At 42.5% G+C, this 21,306-nt stretch overlaps 1 protein-coding gene across 1 annotated transcript; it reads left to right on the forward strand.

Moving 5' to 3' along the window:
• The first annotated feature begins 3,671 nt into the window (after nucleotides 1-3,671).
• Nucleotides 3,672-21,306, forward strand: TTC34 (tetratricopeptide repeat domain 34). Its single transcript, XM_027803227.2, has 7 exons — nucleotides 3,672-5,250; nucleotides 6,765-6,988; nucleotides 9,191-9,383; nucleotides 13,929-14,095; nucleotides 14,988-15,259; nucleotides 15,526-15,733; nucleotides 20,788-21,306. The coding sequence occupies exons 1-7, from the start codon at nucleotides 3,672-3,674 to the stop codon at nucleotides 21,304-21,306; spliced, it is 3,162 nt and encodes a 1,053-aa protein (XP_027659028.2).

Consider the following 21,306-nt stretch of genomic DNA (forward strand, 5'->3'; position numbering starts at 1 on the left):
TTAACACATTTATTTTCAAGACCGGCAAAGCCAAGTAAAAAGTTAAGATTGGCACTCAAGGCTTTACTGAGAAGCTTGAGCAAAGGGATACATTTTGTAATACTCAACCAGATCCAGAGTAATTGGGTTGGACTATAAAATGACAAGGCTACAACTTCTTCTCTGGCCTATGCCACTTTTCACCCACACATTTCAGAGCTCTTTACAAACACTGACTTAATCATCTTATACTTTTCCTAGGATGTGTTTGACCCAACAGCAGTCTATCATATTGTATAAAGAACAGCACATAAAAGGCTGAGAATTTGAACATTATGAAAACAAATGTTTCCTGTGTGCTTTCCAACCAGACAAGTAACCAGACAACGTTAGGAAGTAGATCTGTCAATAACAAAGCTTAGAGGTCTCCATTTGAAATCTGCTGTTCTAACCCAAAGAAATAGCAGCAGCTGTGGTCACGGGGATACAGCGCCAGGGGTGTAAATTTCCTTCACAGGAGAAGAATATCCTAACTCAGTTTGACAACAGAGTTACCAGCAGCCTAACTCTCCTGGCAGACTGTGGGCGGGGAACTAAATATGCCTAGGGATGAAATTTCATCATGTGGCTTAGCACATCACCAGAGCTTCTCGACTTCAGTGTTGTGGGCATTCAGTCACCCAGCCTGTATAATTTAGTACAAGCCATCTTCGTTCCCTAGCCCCCATGCTGACACCAGCCTAAGTGAGAGCAGAATTTGGTGTCTGCTCTCCAACTCAGGTACAGCTCAGAGCAAAGAATTTTAGTCAAATAAATCAAAAATATATTTAAGTTATTAACACCCCACCCCATTACACTCTTTTCTATCACATAAAAGTCTTTTTTTTTAAAAAAAAAAGTTTTCCTGTATTAAATGAACACGACTGGTTTTCCACCCTCAGTCGTAGCTACACCTAGCATTTAAAAGCCCCGCGGGCGGGGGGTGGGGGCCGGACACTTGTTACATGAACTGCAGGCACTGAGAGCTTTCAAAAGAATTAGGTCCAAGATTTCCCAGCCATGCCTCTTTGAAAAGGGTTATTACAGACGTCAGTGCATCTCCTGCTTTGCAAAGCCCTCTACTTGTTGCAATGTGTTTACTTCCCTCCCCACCCACCTCCCTTTAAAAATTTATCAGTAATCAGAGACATCATGAGGAGCTATTGTAGTATACTTAATATTTAATGAGTGTGTAGCATACTTAATATTAAATGTTACACACCTCCACACTTCCCACACACACCCCTTGAGTTTTTATGATCCTAGAAACAGGACTTGCCGTATCTACCCCACAGGACACACAGCAAATAGGCTGGTGGCTTGAGAAAAGTATTAGGAGCCTCCAAGTTACACTGCTGACTCCGCCACTTGTAACAATAGGGTTTCGCACTGGGCTGTAGTCATATACCTCAAGTATCATACCAGGCCACAGTCTTTTCCATCAGAAAAATATTTTAATTTTCCATCAGCATTGATTAGACACTGTTCCTCTTATTCCTTTAAGACCAAAGTTATTACTTTGTATATGTATATGTATAATATATATAATATATATTATATATATACATGTGTGTATATATAAAATGTACATAAATATACATTAATATAAGCTTAAGTTTGATTTACAACTTAAAATTGGCTATATTCATACCACCTGCTATAAAACCCTAAACCAACAAAATAATTTCTTCACATTGCTCCTGCCTTTCTGGCCAACCATACAGGTTGTAACAACATCTTCTAAACCATCCATTTACAGCAGTGAGCACACCGGATTCTTAACTAAACCAGGACTCTTTATGCTAGAAATGATGAATAGAGGATACTGGCATCCTCCATGTTCTTTGTATCTACAAGGCAAAATGTAGCTGGAAGCAACTTTCACACCACTCAGTCATGCAGCAAAGTCAAATGATGGGTAATGATTTTTGCAGCCTGGACCACAATCCGTTGAAGGCACCAGTCTCGGTTTTATTCCCACAAGCCGCATGAACCTCAGCGGAGGGGCAAAGAGGTACACACGTTTGATCAACCCGGCTCCTTTTAATGTGATTTCTATTTCAGAACTGTTTCTTTTTATCCCCTCCAGTCTTTCTTGGTAATATCACCTGTGGCCTAATGTGACAGCAATGCTAAATTATATCTTGATGGCTAATTAGGGTAATTAAAGTGAAAGTAATCAAATCAAAGTAATGGGCAAACTCTTAATGTCAAAAAATCACTATTCATCACAGGGTTTTTTTTCTCTTGTGAATGTCAAAGAATATGGATAAGGAAAAAGCCTGACTTCAGAAGTGACCGTGGCTTAAAGGAACATCATCCCTCTGAACACTCCGACAAACATCACTGTTTACAGCTAAAACCAGGTTTTATTATTAAAAAAACAAGGTTAAACAAGTAGGCTGCACCAAAGACAGTTTGTTGTTGCTTTGGCTGACTAACTCGCTTTACCTTAGTCCCACCAAGGGGTCAAGGGACCTGGCTGACTTTTCCTGAGGTAACAGTCTCTTCCCCGGCCCTCGCCCTCGCCGCCAGCGCCGTTCCCTCACGACCACCGCGAGCTGGGAAGCGCCAAGCCAGCCCAGCGCAGCGCGGCCCGCCAGCGCGACGCGAGGGGCTGCAGCGGGGCCGGGGCCTGCGGCCGGCAGCGGCCACCCCGGGGCCCAGAGGCGCGCTACGGGCGGCCGCAGGCCCGGCCGCCTCACTGTGCCGCCCCCGGCACGGCTCCCCGCCGCCTCACAGGGCCGCCCCCGGCACGGCTCCTCACAGGGCTGCCCCCCGGCCCGGCCGCCTCACCGGGCCGCCCCCGGCCCGGTTCCTCACCAGGCCGCCCCCGGCACGGCTCCCCGCCGCCGCCAGGGCCGCCCGCCCGGCCCCGCAGCCGGGGCAGTGTTTGCGGTCTCCAAGCAACAGGGCTCCTGGCTCCGGCCCCGCGCTGACGTCCCGCCGGCTGCCCGGCCGCGCCTCACCTCGCCTCAGCGCGCCCCGCCGCAGGAGCCCGGCGGGAACGGGCCGCGCGGGGCCCATCGCGGACGCCCGCGCTCAGGTATTTGCGCTCCCCAGGTTCCCTCACGGCCAGGGCCGGGCCCCGAGGCCGGCGGCGCAGCTCGGGGCCTTCCACTGGACCGCGCCGTTCCCGCCGCCCCCGGCAGGCAGGTGCCACTTTTCCGCCTCTCCAGGGCAAATGGGGGAAGGCGAGTGGTGGGCAAAGCGTCGAGGTGCTGCTGTGTCTCCTCATTGCCAGCCACCAGCACTGACATACTGTCCTGCGGATTAAAAATCCTTCAAATTATCAAATGGACATCTCGGCCAGGGAGGACGAAGCCCAGTAGGCCCCCCAGCCTGGCCAGGCAGTAGGGCAGGGAGCACTGCAAGGTTGTGTGGCAGTGGCCTGGCTCCGTGCCTTATGGGCTGAGAACCTCTGCAGTGTTTCTTCTCTTGGCTTTGCTTCCCAGTAAACCCAGTCAGTCAGTGACAAAACCCTGGCTTTTAACAGCATCTGGGCTTGCTTATGTCTGTCAGTTGGAAAGCTACCCCTCCACCAAGCAAAAAATTGTGTGTTCCACAGCCCCTCATGTTGCTGATTTTCTGTTTTACAGGTACTAGCCACGTTACGTGTGTGACACCGCTTGGTGAAGATACCAGCAGTAAAAATGTCACCTCAGGAGCTTGCTGCACTGGTCTGCAAAGAAGGGGACCACCATCTCGCCCAGCAGGAATTACCAACAGCCACTGCTTTCTACATGGCTGCCTTCAGCTGCAGTGCCCACACAGCAGTACAGAAAGTGAAGTCCTTAGACAAAGGGCTCTGGGAGAATGTGATAGCCACTCTGGAGATGTGGTGCAAAGGCAAGAATCAGATTCCCAAGATCCAGAGCAAGAACCTGGCCGTTGTTTCCCTCAGTGTGGGAATAGCTGCCATCTTTCTCTCTACTCTGAGTCCCAACAATGTGGTATCCTCGGTATATAAACTGGAGACCCTGCTTAGGCAAGGATGCCCAGAGGAGGTGCTGTGTAAATGCAATAGCCTGCTGAAGGCTAACCCAAAGTATTCAATGGAACTGCTGCTGCTGAGGGCATTGGCATGGGTGCTGTCAGGGACACAAGTTAGGAAGGCAGTTGCAGACTATATCCAAGCCTTTGTGAGACATCAGGCTGAGGCAGTGGCCTATGTGTGTACCAGGCAAAGGGAACACCTGCCACAGGTCATCCAGGCCTTCTCTAATTATCTCTCGACATATCAGAAAGAAAGCCCAGACTGCAGTTCCTTAGACCAGTGGCTGGGCAACTGCTACTACTTCCTGTCTGCTGTGGCACCAGATGATCTCTGGGTTTGCAGGGTGCATGCAGCTTATCTCTTTAAGAAAAGCCAATTTGAGGAGTGTGTGGCAGTTTGTAGCAAGGCCCTCAAGGGCTTCTCAGCTGATAATAATCTCAGAAATGAGAAAGCTTCAGGTCTGCTCTTAGAACGGGCTGCTGCATATTACTTCTTGGGTGGACGGATGGAGGAAATGACGCAGGATTTAGCAGAAGCCTTTGCAGCCACCCCTGCCCAGGCAATGAAACACTTTGAAGAGCTTTTCTTACCACATGACACTGAGAGGATAGAAGAGCAGGCTAGAACTGTCCTGGAGGTGAAGTTTGCAGCATACAGGGAAGCTGTGCGTACTCGGACCGAACTGAGAGGCAGTCATGGTACTGAACTGCTGCCTTCTGTCATCCAGACAGTCCAATTCCTTCTTCAGATCTCCCCACGGTCGAAACGTGAGCTCAGTGTTCGACTAGCAGACTGCCATCTCCTGCATGGACACATCAGAACTGCCCTGGATATCTGTGAACACCTCTTGGCAGCAGAGCAGAAAACTTACTATAATACTCTCTTAGCATTGCGAGGGTTCTGCTCCCTCCATGCTCATGACCATCTGCAAGCCCTGCAGGACTTCCAAAAGGTCATTGAGCATGATTCTCCACATCCTAACAGCTGTATTAAAGCCTTATGTGGGCGAGGACTTATCCGGATTTCTGGTGGCAGCCATTACTTGACAGCCCTGGATTATATCACAGCTTGCCAGTTAAAGCTGGAAGAAACCATCTTCACAATCAAGGCCTATGTGCCGTGGAACCAAAGAGGGCTGCTTCTAAAAGTTCTCCAAGAAGAAGGACAGAAGATGCTCCAGAAGAAGAGGTACCCAGGAGGCAGTTCTGCCTGTGGGCAGACAAATAAACAGGGCTGTGTGGATTCCTAACAAAAAGAGAGCAGCTTGAGTAGTAGAGTGATTACTTGCTTCAGATATATAAGAATAGAATATAGATCCGTTTAAAGTTCCTAATTAACATAATGGGTTGAAATAAAACTGCAGTGTGATTATTCCAGCAAAATGCTGTTCACTGGTATGTCACAATACAATAGGCTCCACATAGGCAAATCAGCTCAATCCTTCTATGGAAGTTAATCCATTATAAACCAATTGGCCTAAGCTAGGAGCGTGCACAACGCTAAAGGGAACATGACAGAGATTTCTCCTCTAAAGGAGTAGATACATCCATAATGGAACAGATTTGTTGGTGCTAGCTGGCACCTTGCAGCTCTGAACTGAAGGGTTTGTTGGGCCGTGAAGTACTAAGCCCCTAGAAAGTGTTCTTCCAAGACAGAGCTGAAGTGCTGCTGTCCATGTATTTGGTGCTGGCAATCCAAATTCTTTTTTCTGTGCTAACTGTATTAATGTCATATTTAAGGTGGCGAGATCTGAGACAGGAATGCCAAGCTATTCCAGCTAAATCCATTAAAAACTGAGTTTGAAGGTAGAACTAGGTTTAACAGAGGGACTCTGAGGTTTAATACTTAAACTCATCTTTCTAAAGATCAGAAATAATTGCTTATCAGAATAGTATCTTTATTAGGTTTTTGATTTCTTCCAACACAAAACAAGCTAGTATTTAAATCTAAAAGTTTCAGTGGTTCATTTTCAAAGTTTTTTCCAATACCACCCCAAGAAAAGTCTTCCATTTTCTCCAAAACTGAAGTTTTATATTACTTTCTCAGATTTCCCTTATGTGAAATACTAATATTTCAGGAGAAAAATTGAAAATTGAAGTGGGAAATAGCATGTGAAAGTTCATCTCAGGTGGCTGCTCTTTACGACTGATACCCACATTTATTTAGTCTCTTAATAATTGTTGTGCTATTATGGCCTTTTTCTGCAGTTGCATGATGCGCATTCCATATCCAGTACTTGGGGTCTGCACTCCGGTATCACTGAAGGACGGGACTAACTCATTCAGTGTTGCGCTGGCAGATCAGGACACAAACACAAGCCCCCTTAGACACAGGTCACTGTTTCTGGAACAAGAAGCTACCTATTAACACAGTTCTTCTGAGTCTGTACAAATTTTAACACACAGCTCTTCGTTAGAAATGGTGATTCATTTATTTTTTCACTGTTACTTTTTCCTTTTCTGATTGTGGTATGAACTGCAGGCACAGGTATGAATCATTACTTGTTAACCTTTCTTTAGAGCCTTAACTCCTTAAGAACATGTTGTTATAAAGAGGGATCATGACTATGGAATCAAGCAGCAGACATATCTATGCTGCTGGGTATAGTAAAATGTATTATCCATTTTGATACTGGACTGATAACCTGCTTTTAGCTTTCAGGTGAGACAAAGGTTGTGTTACTCTCATTAGCATTTTTTCCTTGAAGGTGGTCTTCCCCTTTTTTCTTCATTTTTTTTCTCCTCCAGAGATGCCCCTGGGGTTTACCAGCTAGCTTCTCTCTTGGTGGAGCTGGATGCTTCTGATGAAGCATCACGGATCCTTTGCGCTGATTCCCTGTACCAGATGGGCTGTGTAGAAGAAGCTCACAAGCTGCTCTTACTAGCACTCTCCAGAAATCCACAAAGGTCTCCCATCCTGGCTAGACTTGCGCTTCTGCAATTGAAGAAGGGTTTCATGTATGATGGCAACCAGGTAAGGAGCACCTGGCTGGCCAAAATGGGACAGTGATCAGTGATGGTATGGTGCAGAGGGTTGACAACCCTTTTGGCTGATACAGAAGATGCACAGTAGAACTTAAGAGGGACCACTTTAGAGACACAGGCTAGCCAGAGGGTGTACCAAGGGCTTTCAGTTTCCCAACACAGTGCTCTGCTTGTCTTCTGCTCCTCAGTGTTAGTGTGACAACTGTAAGGCTCCGGGTACAAGCTGCACTGTGAGGCCACCTCATTACATGGTGCAAAGGTGGAACCCTCCCCCGTCACACAACCTGTGATGGGTTTTCCAGTGGGGCTGCACCAACCCCAACCTATGCTTCAAGGCATTTCTCAAGAATGTTGGTAAACTGGACAAAGGTCTTTAAAAAAGACAGGAAATGCTAAGAAAATTTGGTGGCTTTCATAAAAAAATTAACCTCCCTGCTTGCAAGGTAATTTTAAAATTCAAACAAAAAATTGAATTTCAAATTCAGAGCACTGCAAAGTTTGATCGTCAAAGGGAACAGCCCTTTGACCTGACTTGATACTGCTTTTCCCCAGACTGCAATGAAATTACATTGTCATGCTCAGTGGTTTGTATGCTTTTCCATTTCACAAATAAACAGTTTGCTGTTAGAAGCTCCATGAATAGCAACAGTGAGTACTGTTGACACAGCAAAACTTGGAGCCTACATGAGGTTTAGGTAGTTCAACTGCTAACAGAACTTTTAAGATCCATAAGTAGGACTTTCTGTCTGTAGCACAGGCCACAGGACTCCTAGCTAAATACATCCCATTAATCACATGCTATTTAATGGCACTTTTAATCAGAGGCTTTAACTAGGCAGAGCATGACTGAGCATCCCGCCCCTGGTGACAATATTGATGGGACTGGTAATTTTCCCCTAGAGAAAAGAAGGCAGAACTACTACCTAACTGATTATCCTAATGAAGCATTGTAGAGGGGGGCGGGGAAAAAAACAAACCCAGAAGCTCAAATATCAGTCTGCAGTTTGCTTTCTTTAGTGGCTAATGACTTGTGCTTGAAACCATGAAAAGGGATTCCAACATGTTGATTCTCCTACCGAGGATTACGAAGCTGAATTACCAGGTTTTGCCGTCAGAGGGAACTATTGCATTTTTTAAATTCCCGTATAAATTGTTAGCCGTAAAGAGAAAGGTTTTATTGTCGCCACTTCACTACTCCCTATGAAGAATAAAAGTGTTGTATAATTTGCGGCTTTTGGGAAGGCTATTAATGAATGACATGACTTTATTACAATCCATATGTTGCCCTGGAAGTCGAATTCCTATCTGTAACTTCTGCTACAAGTTCTAGTTGGAACATACATGTCACCAAAAATTTCTCTTTGAAATGTTTTTGTCCCACCTGCCTGTCAGCACCCAGATATTTGTATCTATTAGTAAAAACAGAGAAAGTAATAAGTTCAATGGATATGTCTGGTACAAGATAACTTTGTTCTTGTCCTGGCTTCTCTGGCTCAGATTTAAATATTGAGTACTTGCTAAGCACATCTGCTTTGCTGGAGGAAACACCTTTTGATTCTTTTCCTTAGGAAATGTAGTAAAAAAGTGCTTGGTGATTTTCATTCTAGTGAATAGAGGCAAAGATACCGTATGTCAGGCAAGATTCTTATCCAGGAGGACAGTAGTTCGTGACTTCTATTTTTCCCAGATTCCCAATAGCAATACTAAAGGAAGGACACAGCACTTCACTGATTTTCCATTAATTCACTGGTTTCAGTTTTACAGTCAAAAGAGGTCACTGGAATGCTTCTGTTCCACAGAAACTTTCTTTATTTGGGGCAATCATCCTGTGGTTCAGCTGTGTTTATAAAAACAGTTAACTGCCAGTCTGAAATAGATGTACCCAAAGTAAGCAAGGCAGCATTATATATTTCTCCAGAATTGTTACCACAGCTGCAGTGGTGGTGAGAAAAGATAAGAATTAATGTTTTCTCCAACATGTATTTACACTGGGGCCAACTGAGGAGTTAAGTAAAATAGATTTGTGGTCCTTGGCTGGACCATGGCTGACTTAAGCCCTAGTGAAAAGTGGGGAAGCACTGGGTAAAAGCATACTTGTCTCACCAGACAGTAGTATTTCCAGCTTTAGCATGACTTCATTTATCTTTTCATGGTGATCTTTTCTCCTGCCTGTTTCTCTCACATTGTTAAGCTGCTAAAGAAAGTGATCAGAATTGGAGATACCTCCTGCCTCCTGCCCATCATGGACATTTTCAAAGATGAAGACCGGAAGCTGATGCAAACTCACTGCCATTTCAGAGCGCTGACCATCTTGAAGAACAAACAGGAGGATGCTGACATCAAAGAAGCCATTGCCTACCTTTCCTTTGCCATCATCGCTTCAGGTATGGTTATCAAGATGCTGATAAGAGATTTACTTCTGTGAGAAATCAGATCAGTGGGTAGGCAAGTCTCATCTGTCATTTCCCCAACAAGAAGACTGAAACAGTAGACTTCCAAAAACAGGTGAAGAGCAGGAAAAAAGTTGTTTAAAGTAGCAACACATCTGGACCATGAAAAAGTGCACTTAAACAGTGACTGCGGTTCTTACTGTCCCATAAGTAGCTTGTGAAGTCCTTGAAATGGGTTGCAAGTGTTCAGTTTAGTTCAGTTCTACAGGGACATCAGCTTTTAAATTGCACTGTTCATGTGCTAAAAGTTAAGTTCAGGCATAAACCACCCTAACTGGGTCATATCAACACAAAGAACCCCAAATTCCTTCATTATTTGGAAAAGACCTTTACCATTCTGAACCCATCTATTTCCAGCTGGTGGTTTGAAATTTCTGATCTAATCATTTCCCCATTTTTTCTGCTCCAGAAATACAATGTGCAGAGTGTACAGGAAACACAACGTATGTCTTCCTTACACTTTAGCCTTTTGTTGTGGTAGACCTGCTACTGAACATCAGGATGCAATTAGTGTTTAGTTGCTGTAGGTTGCTTCTGAGTAATTGGTCTGGAGAAACTGATTTGTAACCATGCTTATTTTCGTACATATGATCACAGATTTTCTCACAATTATAGCCGTGCTGTTGAACAAACCACATGTTTTAATGTTAGCAGTGCTACCTTCTCAGAGCCATTAGATTATTTTCTTTTTTGTGCCATGCTTTCCATCTTTACTGTGGTTTAAAAAAAGACCCTTTTAATATAAGCAGTGTAATTCTGTTCTTGCATTGGTAAAGGAAAAGCAGAATGGCAGGGGGATTCTTCTGTACTTAATGTAGGGAGGCTGTTATATTGCAGCAACAGATACATGCTCAAAATGTATCTGACAAGGAAAAGTCTCAAGGAAATCTTACAGAATTATCTGTCCTTCTATAAAACTTGATTTTTCAGTAACTGGTGACTGAGGTAAGCCTGGAGTCTGGTAATGTTGAGGGAAGCCAGGGCTTTTTGATCCTGTTGTCCAGCTGCTAGTTTACACAACTATATTTTTGGTAATGTTTCCCCAGAAAATTAAACTTGATCAGATGAATGAGAGAGATGAGAGCTGCTATGAAAATACAATATAATTGTTTCTTAAAGAGATCAAAGCCAAACTTGTGATAAATGAGAGGGAATCTGGTCCCTGTGAGCAGTTAGTGCTTGAATGAGAGGACACTTCACAGAATCATCGAGATGAAGGAAATCCCCCTTTCAGGAGAAAAAAACAGCATTCACCCTATTTGTTTTGCATAACTTTTAGAGGAGATGCTAGCTGATACATAATTTGGAAAAGCTACTGAAACTGAGACAGCTTCAGCCTGTTTTAGACAAGCAGTGCAGAAGTAGAAGGCTCCCCTATTTCAGCCTTGGTTTGTTACATTAGTTAATCCCCTGAAAACCTTCGCACCAATGATATTTACTTGGTACCTGTTTCATCAGAATGAACACATTGTAAATACAGTCATTGCAGCAAACAACCTGCCTTCTTGTTCCAACACACCAAAGAATGTGTAGTTCCAGTGCAAAAGAGTGAAAGCATCCACTTACATGCATCATTATCCTAGCTTTTCCTGAGGAGAGAGATCAGGCTAACGTGGAAGTGCTTCTGGCATGTTCCAAGTAAAACCATGTTTGTATGGAAATCTGCCTTTCACTCTGAGCAAATGTTATGACAGCATCATTGAGAAGAAGAGAGATCGGTTTATGAAAATGGAAAAAAACCCTGTTAATTGCTTTGAGATGGTTCCATTTCACAGCCCGTGCATTCCAGCTTATCAACTCCCCACCTGCTAGAACAGATGCTTGTTAAGAAATAGATATTGTCTTCATAGGAGCCAATTGGTAGAGCTTCAGAGCGATAACAACCTTTGGTACAGAAGTTCTGGAGCATATCAGGAGGCAGAAAAAGCCTCATTACTGTAAAAGAATTGCTTGGAGCCTGTCTGCTGGCTCATCTCTGCAGGCAGCTGTGCAAGACCCTGTGTTTGCTGACCTCCTTATGAAAAAATATTTACAGTGGCACCGATGATTTATCATCCCATATTGGGATGCCACAGTTACTGATTGCAAGCCTGAGCGTGTTAAGATCCTTATTGAAACTGACTTGAAAGGAAGAGGCATGTGGATGGCAGAAAGATACATGCTCTGCAACTAGTGAATGGATGGACCGTGATTTTCATTGTCACTATATGTGTTTATTTGGGCGGCACTTATGTGAAAGCAGAGAAAAAAGAACCTTAGTATCACAAATCTCAGTGCATATTAAGAGTGGCAGTAAATTAGTCAGTCCCTTCTGGATTACTGTTACCACTATATTAAAACAGCCAAATGGCCTTGTACCTCCATCCTCACGTATCTTCCTCTTAGACGTTTCTTCTCTCATTTCTGCTGCTCCTATTCCATTGTACTAAAATCTCCAAAGGTTCCTCCTAATGGACTGGATCCTAACGCAGCTCAGATCACATCATTGGTAGGTTGCCTCCATTTGTTGCATGTTAATGACGTCTTTGGAGAAAGGTGTGGTAAAGGGACAGGTATGGTGATATGAAGACATTCCTGTTTACAATAGCCTCGACCTCCTTTTTCTGCTTTTCAGAGCAGCATCACAGTGCTGTCTTTTGGATTTCCCCATGAAAATGCGTGGAAGACCTTAGGACAGAATAACTGCAAATAAGGGCAAAGCTTTCTAGACCTCAAAAATTTATAGAATTAGCTTCATGACAACTGGCAAACATGGAATTTCTCTATACTGTCAGCTGGCTGAATCTAGGTATCCCAGAGAAGGTAGGGGGAAAAAATTGCCTGCATGGGAAGGTTGAGTGCTTAGTAATTGCAGACCACTCCTTTTGCTTCCTTTGGCTGTTCCTGAGGAGACACACTTTTGCTGAGACCTTGAGGCAATCAGAAAAGCAGTCATGGATATTTGAGGAAAGACTGTTGATCGACATGTATATTTGTTTTTGGAAACCAGGAAGCTTTTGAACTAGTTGAGCAATGTGATTTTATGATTTTAATTCTGTTACCTTTTCCACTCATTCAATTTTTTATTACAATGTTCTTTTGGCATGTTTAACCAGACTGAAGAGTCTTTGAAGTGGGACCTGTGTTTTTGGCATGCCTGGCACAGTATGGTTCCTGTTCCTGTCTGGAAAGTTAGAGTTGAGTCACAGTAGGACTGTTACAGTTATAAATCAAATTGCAGCCATGCAACTATGCTCAGCAAAGTGCCCTTTCTTTCTGTATATCTAAAGCTATTAGAATTATTTTTTTTCTTCCCGTAAATATATACATACACCTTTTTAGCTATTTCCAGAACTGGTTCTTCTGCTTATAACATGCAGAATCTTTCTTTTTTGAAAAAGTCATCTTAGTAGCAAAATACATGCCCTGAAAAGGGATTTTTGCACATACTGCAGCCCAGACTTCTTTATTGGTCCAGGCTTGCCTGTCCTTTGATGGCCTACAGAGCAAGTAGAAAGATACAATGATTTCTGCTGTCAGCTATCCATAAGTGAGAAACATGGCTACTTTTATGTCACAGAGTGGAAGACCAGGTTCACATTCACATTTGTGGATAGGCTTGCTGGTTGTGTAGGAAAGCTTTTGGTATTAGACTAGCATAACACCCAAACTGCTCTGTCTCTATGTCCCATTAATGTTTCGCTGGCTTGCATCAAATATATAGACATTATCCCAACCAGCCATGAAAGATGCGTTTCCCAAGTTCAATGATGACATATGAAGAAACTGAGTGCTTTTTCTGATGTTAGATAGGAATTTTGAAGCAAAGCTAAACAATGAACTCCGGTCCTGAGCAGCAACACTGAATCACAACTCATCATTTCCCTGCAGAATGACATTGACATGTGCATCACAAGACCTAGAACATCACAATAGCCTTGTCTTTGTAATACATACCAGAAAACACTTTCAAGACTTCACCAGTGAAAATTCATTCTTTGAACAGAATTCTGCTAGCCTCAGCAGGACACTTAACTGATTCAGTGCTGTGTTTTGAAAACAAAGTGACAGATTCTTTTTTTTTTCCTTTCAAATCAGACCTGATAGCACACAATAGGAATTCCACTAGCAACAAAAATAAAGGAAGCTATGACTTAAGTACTGTCACTGTACTTCATCAGGTATGCTCAGGCAGCACTCTCCTATTCTTCTTCCAGTCACAACTGTGGATTGCAGTTCCTTATCATAACGCATTTACCTCTGTCCAGCACACCCCTCTTATTCCACCCTTGCCACAGCTCTGAATAAAGTGGTACGTACTTTTCATTCCTGCAGTCACTGTAACGCAACATGTAGGTCTACTGCATCATTTTCCCTTAGCTGCTTTGAAGCCCCTTGGTGGGGCTTAGTGGTTTGCACATACTGGGATTTACTGTACCTGCTTTAGAGCAGTAGACTTGAGACCTTTCAGCTAACAATGGCTGCATTTCTCTCCACCAGGTGGTTATGCTGAAGATTGCCTTCTCATCAGAGCTCAGTGTTATGGGCGCCTTGGTCAGAAGAAAACCGCTATTTTTGATTTTAATGCCATCCTAAAGGAGGACCCTAGGAATGTGCAAGCATTGAGTGGACGAGGACTCATTTACCTTGCTCTGAAGCAGCAGAAGGTATCACTGTATTGATTTGCTGATGATTTTTCTGACGGTATTAATCAATATTAGTGTAAGATACCACAGGTTTTGTCATGGATTCACTTAAAAGTTTTTCACAGAATTTGGGCAGTGAAAGGCTCTTGTTTTGGCTTGGTGTATAAGTAGTCGGCTTGATGTTACATGTTTGCTTTCCCAAGGCTAGAGAGAGAAAGTCTAAACCTTAATCACAGATCTTCTTCACTGTTGCTACCATGCATTGATTTGCAGTGCTGCAAACTCCCCTGCATTTGATCTCACATTTCCATGACAAGATTTTGTGTTAGATGAAATGTGGCAACAACAAGAGGAAAAAGAAAGAACAGTTTCAAGGTTTAGCGAGTCCCTCTCCATCATCTGTGAAAAGCTCATGTATGCAATTAGTGTTAGGGGGGACTTTTGAGATTGCAGTATATCATTGCCTGGAAGTCATGTCAGATGTTCACATGGTTTATATGCTTCTAATATGGGCAATAGCCTTACACTTTCCCTGCACATCATAGCAATCCTGCAGTGCATTTGAAATGGTGCATCCCTAATTGGGTGTGTGGTTTTGTGCTGGTTTGTCCTGACTGAGCCAAATCCTGCTTGCACTTACTTATTCACAGCATCTCTTTCTTGTTGCTGTAAGAATCTTGTTCAGTGATAATCTGGAGAGTTCAAAACAGTTTGCAAATAGTCATTCAAGCCTGTCTTTATGCTCTTATATCAGCTTTGCAACAGAAAAAGATGCAGCACAAGGACAGGAAAGAGCTTCCAAAGGTGTGCATGTGATCTGTGGGAAAGCAGAGAACTGAAGGCACCTGGAAGAACAAATTATCAATACATAATTACTACTACCATTTCATCATTTGGTCTTGTTTTTACATAGGAAGCAGTGCAAGATTTGATCTCAGCACTGAAGGTGGAGGCAGGAGTAGTGGTCCCAGCGATCCTGTCTTTAAAGCATGAAGCCCAAGGACTGATCACTCAATGGCTCCTTCAGCATGGCAGGACTGCATTAACTGAGGTCGTTGCTACTAAAGACCTTTCAAAAGAAGAAACCCTCAAGGATCTTCTCATGATTGCAAAAGCACTAGTCCAGATTTGCAAGGATGCGCAATATCACATCTTCTACACAGATGTTTTGGTTGCAAGTGGTAAGTTCCCATTCGTTTACATAGCTGATCAGACTAAGTGAATGAGCAGTAAATTAAAAGAAAGTGAATGTTAAATGGCAAGCATATTGTTGTGTTTTACTTCTCAAGACAAGCTTGCAAATGTTTTGGGAAAGGGTATGAACTAATTAATACCCTTAGATTTGGGCTATGGACAGGCTACCTAAATCCTGCTTTGGTAAGTTTTCTTAACGTCTCTTTCTCTACATGGAATGGGTTATATAGCTTATATTGGTGTTAACCAACAGGAAGGTATGAAGAGGCCCTTGATCACCTTCATGAAGCATTTGGCCACTCTCCTGATGACTTTGCTAATGCAAGACTAGCTGTGCTGCAGCTGAAGAAGAGGAGTGTGGCAGCAGCAGCTCACTTATTCAGCATCCTAGCTGAGAAAGATGAAAGGGAGTTGGAGTTTCTGCTGAACTTCGTAGACACTAAGCAACAGCAGAATCTCTCTCAGGTACAATCCTTTTTTTAATGCCGCATCCATTAATTCAGTGGGGAAAGAAATGGGAAACAAAATTAGGTTGCAGAGATTTTTTCTGCCTTGTCTTGAACAGCAATGTGCAGGAAGACCATTTATCAGATGAACAAGGAACAAATTAGCTTCTTCCTCCAGCCTTCCCTTCAGCCAGATTAGGGATCGAATCCAAACTTCTTTCATTGCAATGACCTTGCTTCAGTCTCTAATAATTCATCATTACCGCTTCTTACCACTTGAGGGAATTTTTTTGTTGGTCTCCCTAGCATGAGACCTGTTTAATGCCAATACTAAAATGAGGGGATGTGAGGGTCAGCAGCTAGAGATTTAATAAGATCAATGCTAGTATCACACTCTGTATGAGTTACATGGTGCTCTTGGGGGGGGGGGGAGGAATTAATGATTTGTTCGTTTTCTTGATGAAACGACACTGAAGGTTCTGATTCAGTCACATTAAATGCTTCAATCCTTTTTGTGTAACATTCAGGAATTTAAATATATTGATATTTTTATAAAATTACTAGCCTTTGAGGTTGGTATTGGTTTTCTTAGCTAAAACTGACACAGAAATAGCACGTTGCTCTAGTCTACCCAAGTACATATTTTTCAGTATTTTTTTAGAGTTTCTCCCCCAGGTACATGCAGCTCTGAGAAAGCATCTCCAATAGTAAGACAGGACAAGGTCAGATTGATGGTGAGGAGTTTTAACATTCACTCAAGCATCTGCAATTCTGATTACCCAGAAGCTCTGTGTTCTGAGAATCAGTTTGCTTCCTTTTATTCAATTTGTAGATTGTGTGCGCCCTGGTGAGAAGCTATATTGTTATGCTTTCTCCCAGGTTATAAAGCAAACAACATGCTGATGTACTTAATGCATCTTGAGAGGAGTACTTTGTATGTATTTTAGCAAAACAGCAGGAGGATATAAGTAAACAAGTATTAATTTACCAGTCCCTAGATATACCCCATTACAGAGAAAAGAGCCCCTTTCTTCTGAATAATGTAGAAAGTTCTGTCTTATGGGGAAGAGTTTGAAGATACTAGAGCCAATTTGCAGTCTTTCACCATATAAAGTTGACAAAAGTACAATCAAGTATGTGTCTATGGGGGGCTTAAGGAAGTGTCTATAAATGAAGATGTTTTACAGCTGAATTTCCCTTGCTGCCACATTACTTGTTCTGTGTGGAAGTCTCACAGCTAAGTCCATCCATGCTGCTTTGTGTCAATAAGAAAAACCAAACTTAATTCTTGTACAGTTTAAACTGCACTGTATTACGAAATTGCTGGTGCCACAGATTAGTGAAACCTTTAAAATGGGAGAGGCACTTCATGTCTGTGTTTTGGCAGCTGTGGAACAGGGTCTGGAATAAAACCCCTTACTGGTGGCTTGTTTATCATGAAAGATTTCTCTGCCACTTGGGAGAATAGGGGTGGCTGGACTGATTTCAAGACTGGAACTCAATACCAGTGCTGGAAGTAAAAGAGAGAAAAATTACAATTTTTTAAAATCATTAATCTATGGCTTTTTGTTCAACTGAGTAAACATTTGGACTCAAGCACCTGGGAGTCTTTGTATTTTCTAATCTTCAAAGATTACTGAGTGTGATTACTTTTTTTACTGATTAGCCCAGAATCACGAAACTTTTTATATGTATTTTGTGACAAGGGGATAAGTGAGGAAGGAATTGGTTAATTCACCTGCCTGGTGTCCCAAAGGATTTTCCAGTAGCACTTCCTTTTGCCTGCAAGGTTATTCCAGGTTGTGTGTGAAAGGAAGATCTCAGCTTACAGGCAAAATTAGTGCCAACCCCCCAAGTGATGGCCTTACTTTGTCATGGCTCCTAACTACGCTCGAGGTAGTACTCTTTCTGTTACCTCTATTTCACAAATGAGATGACTGAAGCAGAGAAGAGTTTAGTGGTTTATGCTCAGCCCTTAGTCTCAGCAGTCCACGCCACATTGTTTTAGAGCGTTTGGAGATTACAAGCATTATAGAAATGTGTCATCATTATCCTGGAGTCTGGTCTGAAAAGCTAAAAATAATTCTGCATAAGCTGAATAGGAAAGGGTGGAGGAAGGAGAGCTCCTTGATGTACTGCTTTTTTTCATGAAAAACAAAGCAATAAAATTCTTCCATTATTTATAGTCTAAGGGATCCCATGCTAAGAAATTTGTAAACAACTGGGAGAGCCCCAGGGGAATAGGAATCTGAAAGATTTATTAAACTGCAAAAGGTCAGAGGAAGGGAGTTTGCTTGCCGCTAGTGCAGCTTCAACCCTTCAGTTTCCTATGTCAAAGGTTAAATGCATGACTGATTGCTAGCTCCTTGTCCAGCTCTTCACAGCTGCACTTTCTGTTGGCTCTTGAAATGCCATAGGATATCCAGAGCTGACTCCTACAAAAATGGTCTCAAAAGCTATATGGTCTGTGTCAGAATTAGGCCCTCAGCCCAAGGTAGAAGAGCAAATGGGGACTGCAGGTAAAGAAGGAAAGGCTTCCTCCAAACTGCTCTGAAAACATCCAACCTTCTTCCAAAGATCAGCGCTTACCAGTCCATCTCCTAGTATTTTCTGCTCAGAGACTAACCCTTGACCATAATTCCACGTCCATTAAACTCCTCACTCATTTTCTTTCTAAGGAATTGAACCTTGGTCAATGTCAACATAAGATCAGTCACTAGGGACTGGAACCAAAAATGCAACAACAATACATATATTTTCAGTCCTTTATCACACAGTGAGGTAACTAGACGGTAGAAAGGGACGCAGAGACCTAATTCAGGAAGCAGTCCAATCACCAGTTACTTTTGGCCTGCCAAGCCCTTTCCAAGTGGCATCAGAATTATTTCAGTCTGGAAGCCATAATCAAATCTTTAGTGGTAGGTTTGAAGGTGGACTACATAGCCTGCTCTTGGCCTTCCAAAGGCACCTGTAATCAGGCTGATGGCAAGAGTGCTTCTCAAAAGCTACGTGCAGAGAGCAGCTGAACTCAGTTGTGCAATATCCTTCTGGCTTTCTACGCACTTCCTGTATCTTCTTTCCCTAAGTCTTCTTTTCATATTTATCTTGGATCAGAAGATGGTGTGCAAGTAAGCTGCTAATTAATCCATCTGTGTTACACACCAAGAATGGGTCCCAGCTCAGTTCCTTTAAGTCAGGCAGAGCCAAAAGAGAATCCAGCTGCCTAACACCCATGTTTACTCCATCAGTGAAGATAAGAGAGAATCATTTATTCGCAATGCACCTTTTTCCTCCACGTGTGGCAGGAAATGCAGAATCTTGCGGCTTGCTTACTTCAGGGACTGTCAGTGAAATGTGAAGAAGTCAAAGCAGTGGCTCAGCTAATAAGTGGCAATATTGTCTGTGGTGCAGAAAACCAAAATGATCCTGGTTAGCACACTAGTAGGTTCAGCATTAGATTAGTCATTCAGCAGAACAACAAAAATTACAGTTTTCTTCTGCCATTGAGACAACAAATGCACTTTAAAGGCTGAAAATTACAATTCAACTATACGAACGCAAGGTATTTTGAAGGACCACACTGTGCTCTTTAGAACAATGTGATCTAGAACTTTAGAATTTCGGGGGGGAACAACTTCTTTTGTCAGGATGTGCCTTACATGCAGATGCAATTCTGGCTTGATGCTCTGCTAAAATCATGCCACTGAGAAAACACTTGCATTAACTAGTTGACTTAAGAACACTTGAAAGGACAAACTAAATTTGCTACTTTTAAAATGTATACAAAACAATAATCTGAGATGGTTTTGGACAAGCTGCCTTACAATTTATGGCCAGAATTATTAAAGTCAGCAATTGACACCATTTGGGGAGAGGTCCTATCTCTATTTCTATGTAAGGAAGCTGAGAGCCTCTAATGAATACAACTGCATAAAGGATTTTACATTCCTTTACAACAAAATAACTGGGATAGAATTCTTTATAAACTGCTAGGAATGGCTAAACTATTTCATGCCACTGGTCTCAGATGAGGTGCTTGGACTTGGCCTGCAATATTGGTCCATTTCTGTTAAACAGCAAACAATTCTAATCCAAGTCACCAAAATAAAAGACCAAGACACACAAAGAGACAGGGAGACCTCAGCTGGCTGTCAGATGTGGCTACTGAGACAGCGGCTGGGCTAACTGAATTTTGGGGAGCCACAAGCATCCAAAGGCAACGTGTGATATCCCATGGAATGAGACAGATGAAAACATTTACCTTGTGTTTGGAGTCACAGCTTGTTTGGCTCAGCGTTCTGTAAGAGCTAAGCTGTTGGTGGCAGCCTTGTTTATAACTTAAATATTCACTCTGCTGCAGCATGTTAAAAGCTTTGTTTATTACCAATAAAGGGAAATAATGAGAAATCCATTTGAGGCAAATAGTTCTAATGGAGTTTTCTTTCTTGACCTTGATGAACCTAAACGCTATGTAGCTCTTTCTGCCTTCTCTATTTTCTTATTGTTTTTCCCTTCAGATAAGGGCAGATAGTCCACTGGCACTTGAGACTGATTTTTCCTGTAGCTTAGATAAACTTCAGTACAGACGAACCTTCATTATTAGCACATGCAAATATTTTTGGGACAGGACATGGGGCTAACTATCTATTGACCAGGAAATACAATTTCCATATACTCTCCTGTTGGAGTAGACCATGGCAGAAATTTAGTTTCATGAAGAGAACACTGCCTACTATTAGAGTTTGGTCCATTCAGTTTTCAGTTCACATATCATTTTTAAGGAATGTAAACTTTAGAAGAAATGAGAGACTTTTAGCAAAATATACAGAAACAAAGAAGAGTGGTTCAGAAATTCTTGAGATAAGAGCAAATGCCTAGTGATTCAAGATTTTTGTATCTGCATGCACAAAATATGCCAATTATATGTTTTCCAACCAGATGCAATTTCAACAGCTGAAAAAGTATTCAAAATTTCTTATGTCTCTATCTACCTGTGGCTGGTCCAGACTAGATACTTTACTCCTTTTGTTTTGTGTTTTGTTTTTTTTCCACACACACACTTTCTGTCCACAGGTAGCAGCCCACGAAGGAAATGTGCTGATTAAAGAATATTGCTATGAGAAGGCTCTTGGTTATTATACCCTGGCTGTCATGACAAGCAAGGATAATCCAAGGTACCTCCGGCAGAGGGCTGCCTGCCTTACACACCTGAAAAAATACGACAAAGCTTTAAAAGATATAGAGAAAGTCATCCAGAAGCATGGCTGTAACAGTCTTAAAACACGTGTTGAGGACCACTGCTCAAAAGGACACCTGCTATTGTCAATGGCTGAGGAAGAAGCAGCAGTTAAGCAGTATATTGAGGCACTGCAGTTAGATGAATCTATGGCATTGTGCAGCATCACGAATGGCCCTGGCAGTGAAATTGTAACGAAAACATTTCATAAGATTGCACAATGTAATTTTGAAATGCAGCATTATGAAGAGGCCTGGAAAATCACAGACTACGGTCTTAAAATTGATAAAAATACTGAACTTAAAAAGCTGAAAACAAGACTTAAGCGAGAGGCATCAAGCTGTAGCATACATTAA

The sequence above is a fragment of the Falco cherrug genome, chromosome 3 (assembly GCF_023634085.1).
Source record: "Falco cherrug isolate bFalChe1 chromosome 3, bFalChe1.pri, whole genome shotgun sequence".
Classification (NCBI taxonomy): domain Eukaryota; kingdom Metazoa; phylum Chordata; class Aves; order Falconiformes; family Falconidae; genus Falco; species Falco cherrug.

Bases quoted from the DNA above. Each gene is read 5' to 3' on its own strand.
- TTC34 (XM_027803227.2), top strand. From the start codon at position 3,672: ATGTCACCTCAGGAGCTTGCTGCACTGGTCTGCAAAGAAGGGGACCAC. The intron at 15,260-15,525 runs GTTCCCATTCGT...ACCAACAGGAAG, and splicing joins GTTTTGGTTGCAAGTGGTAA to GTATGAAGAGGCCCTTGATC. The intron at 15,734-20,787 runs GTACAATCCTTT...TTCTGTCCACAG, and splicing joins AACAGCAGAATCTCTCTCAG to GTAGCAGCCCACGAAGGAAA.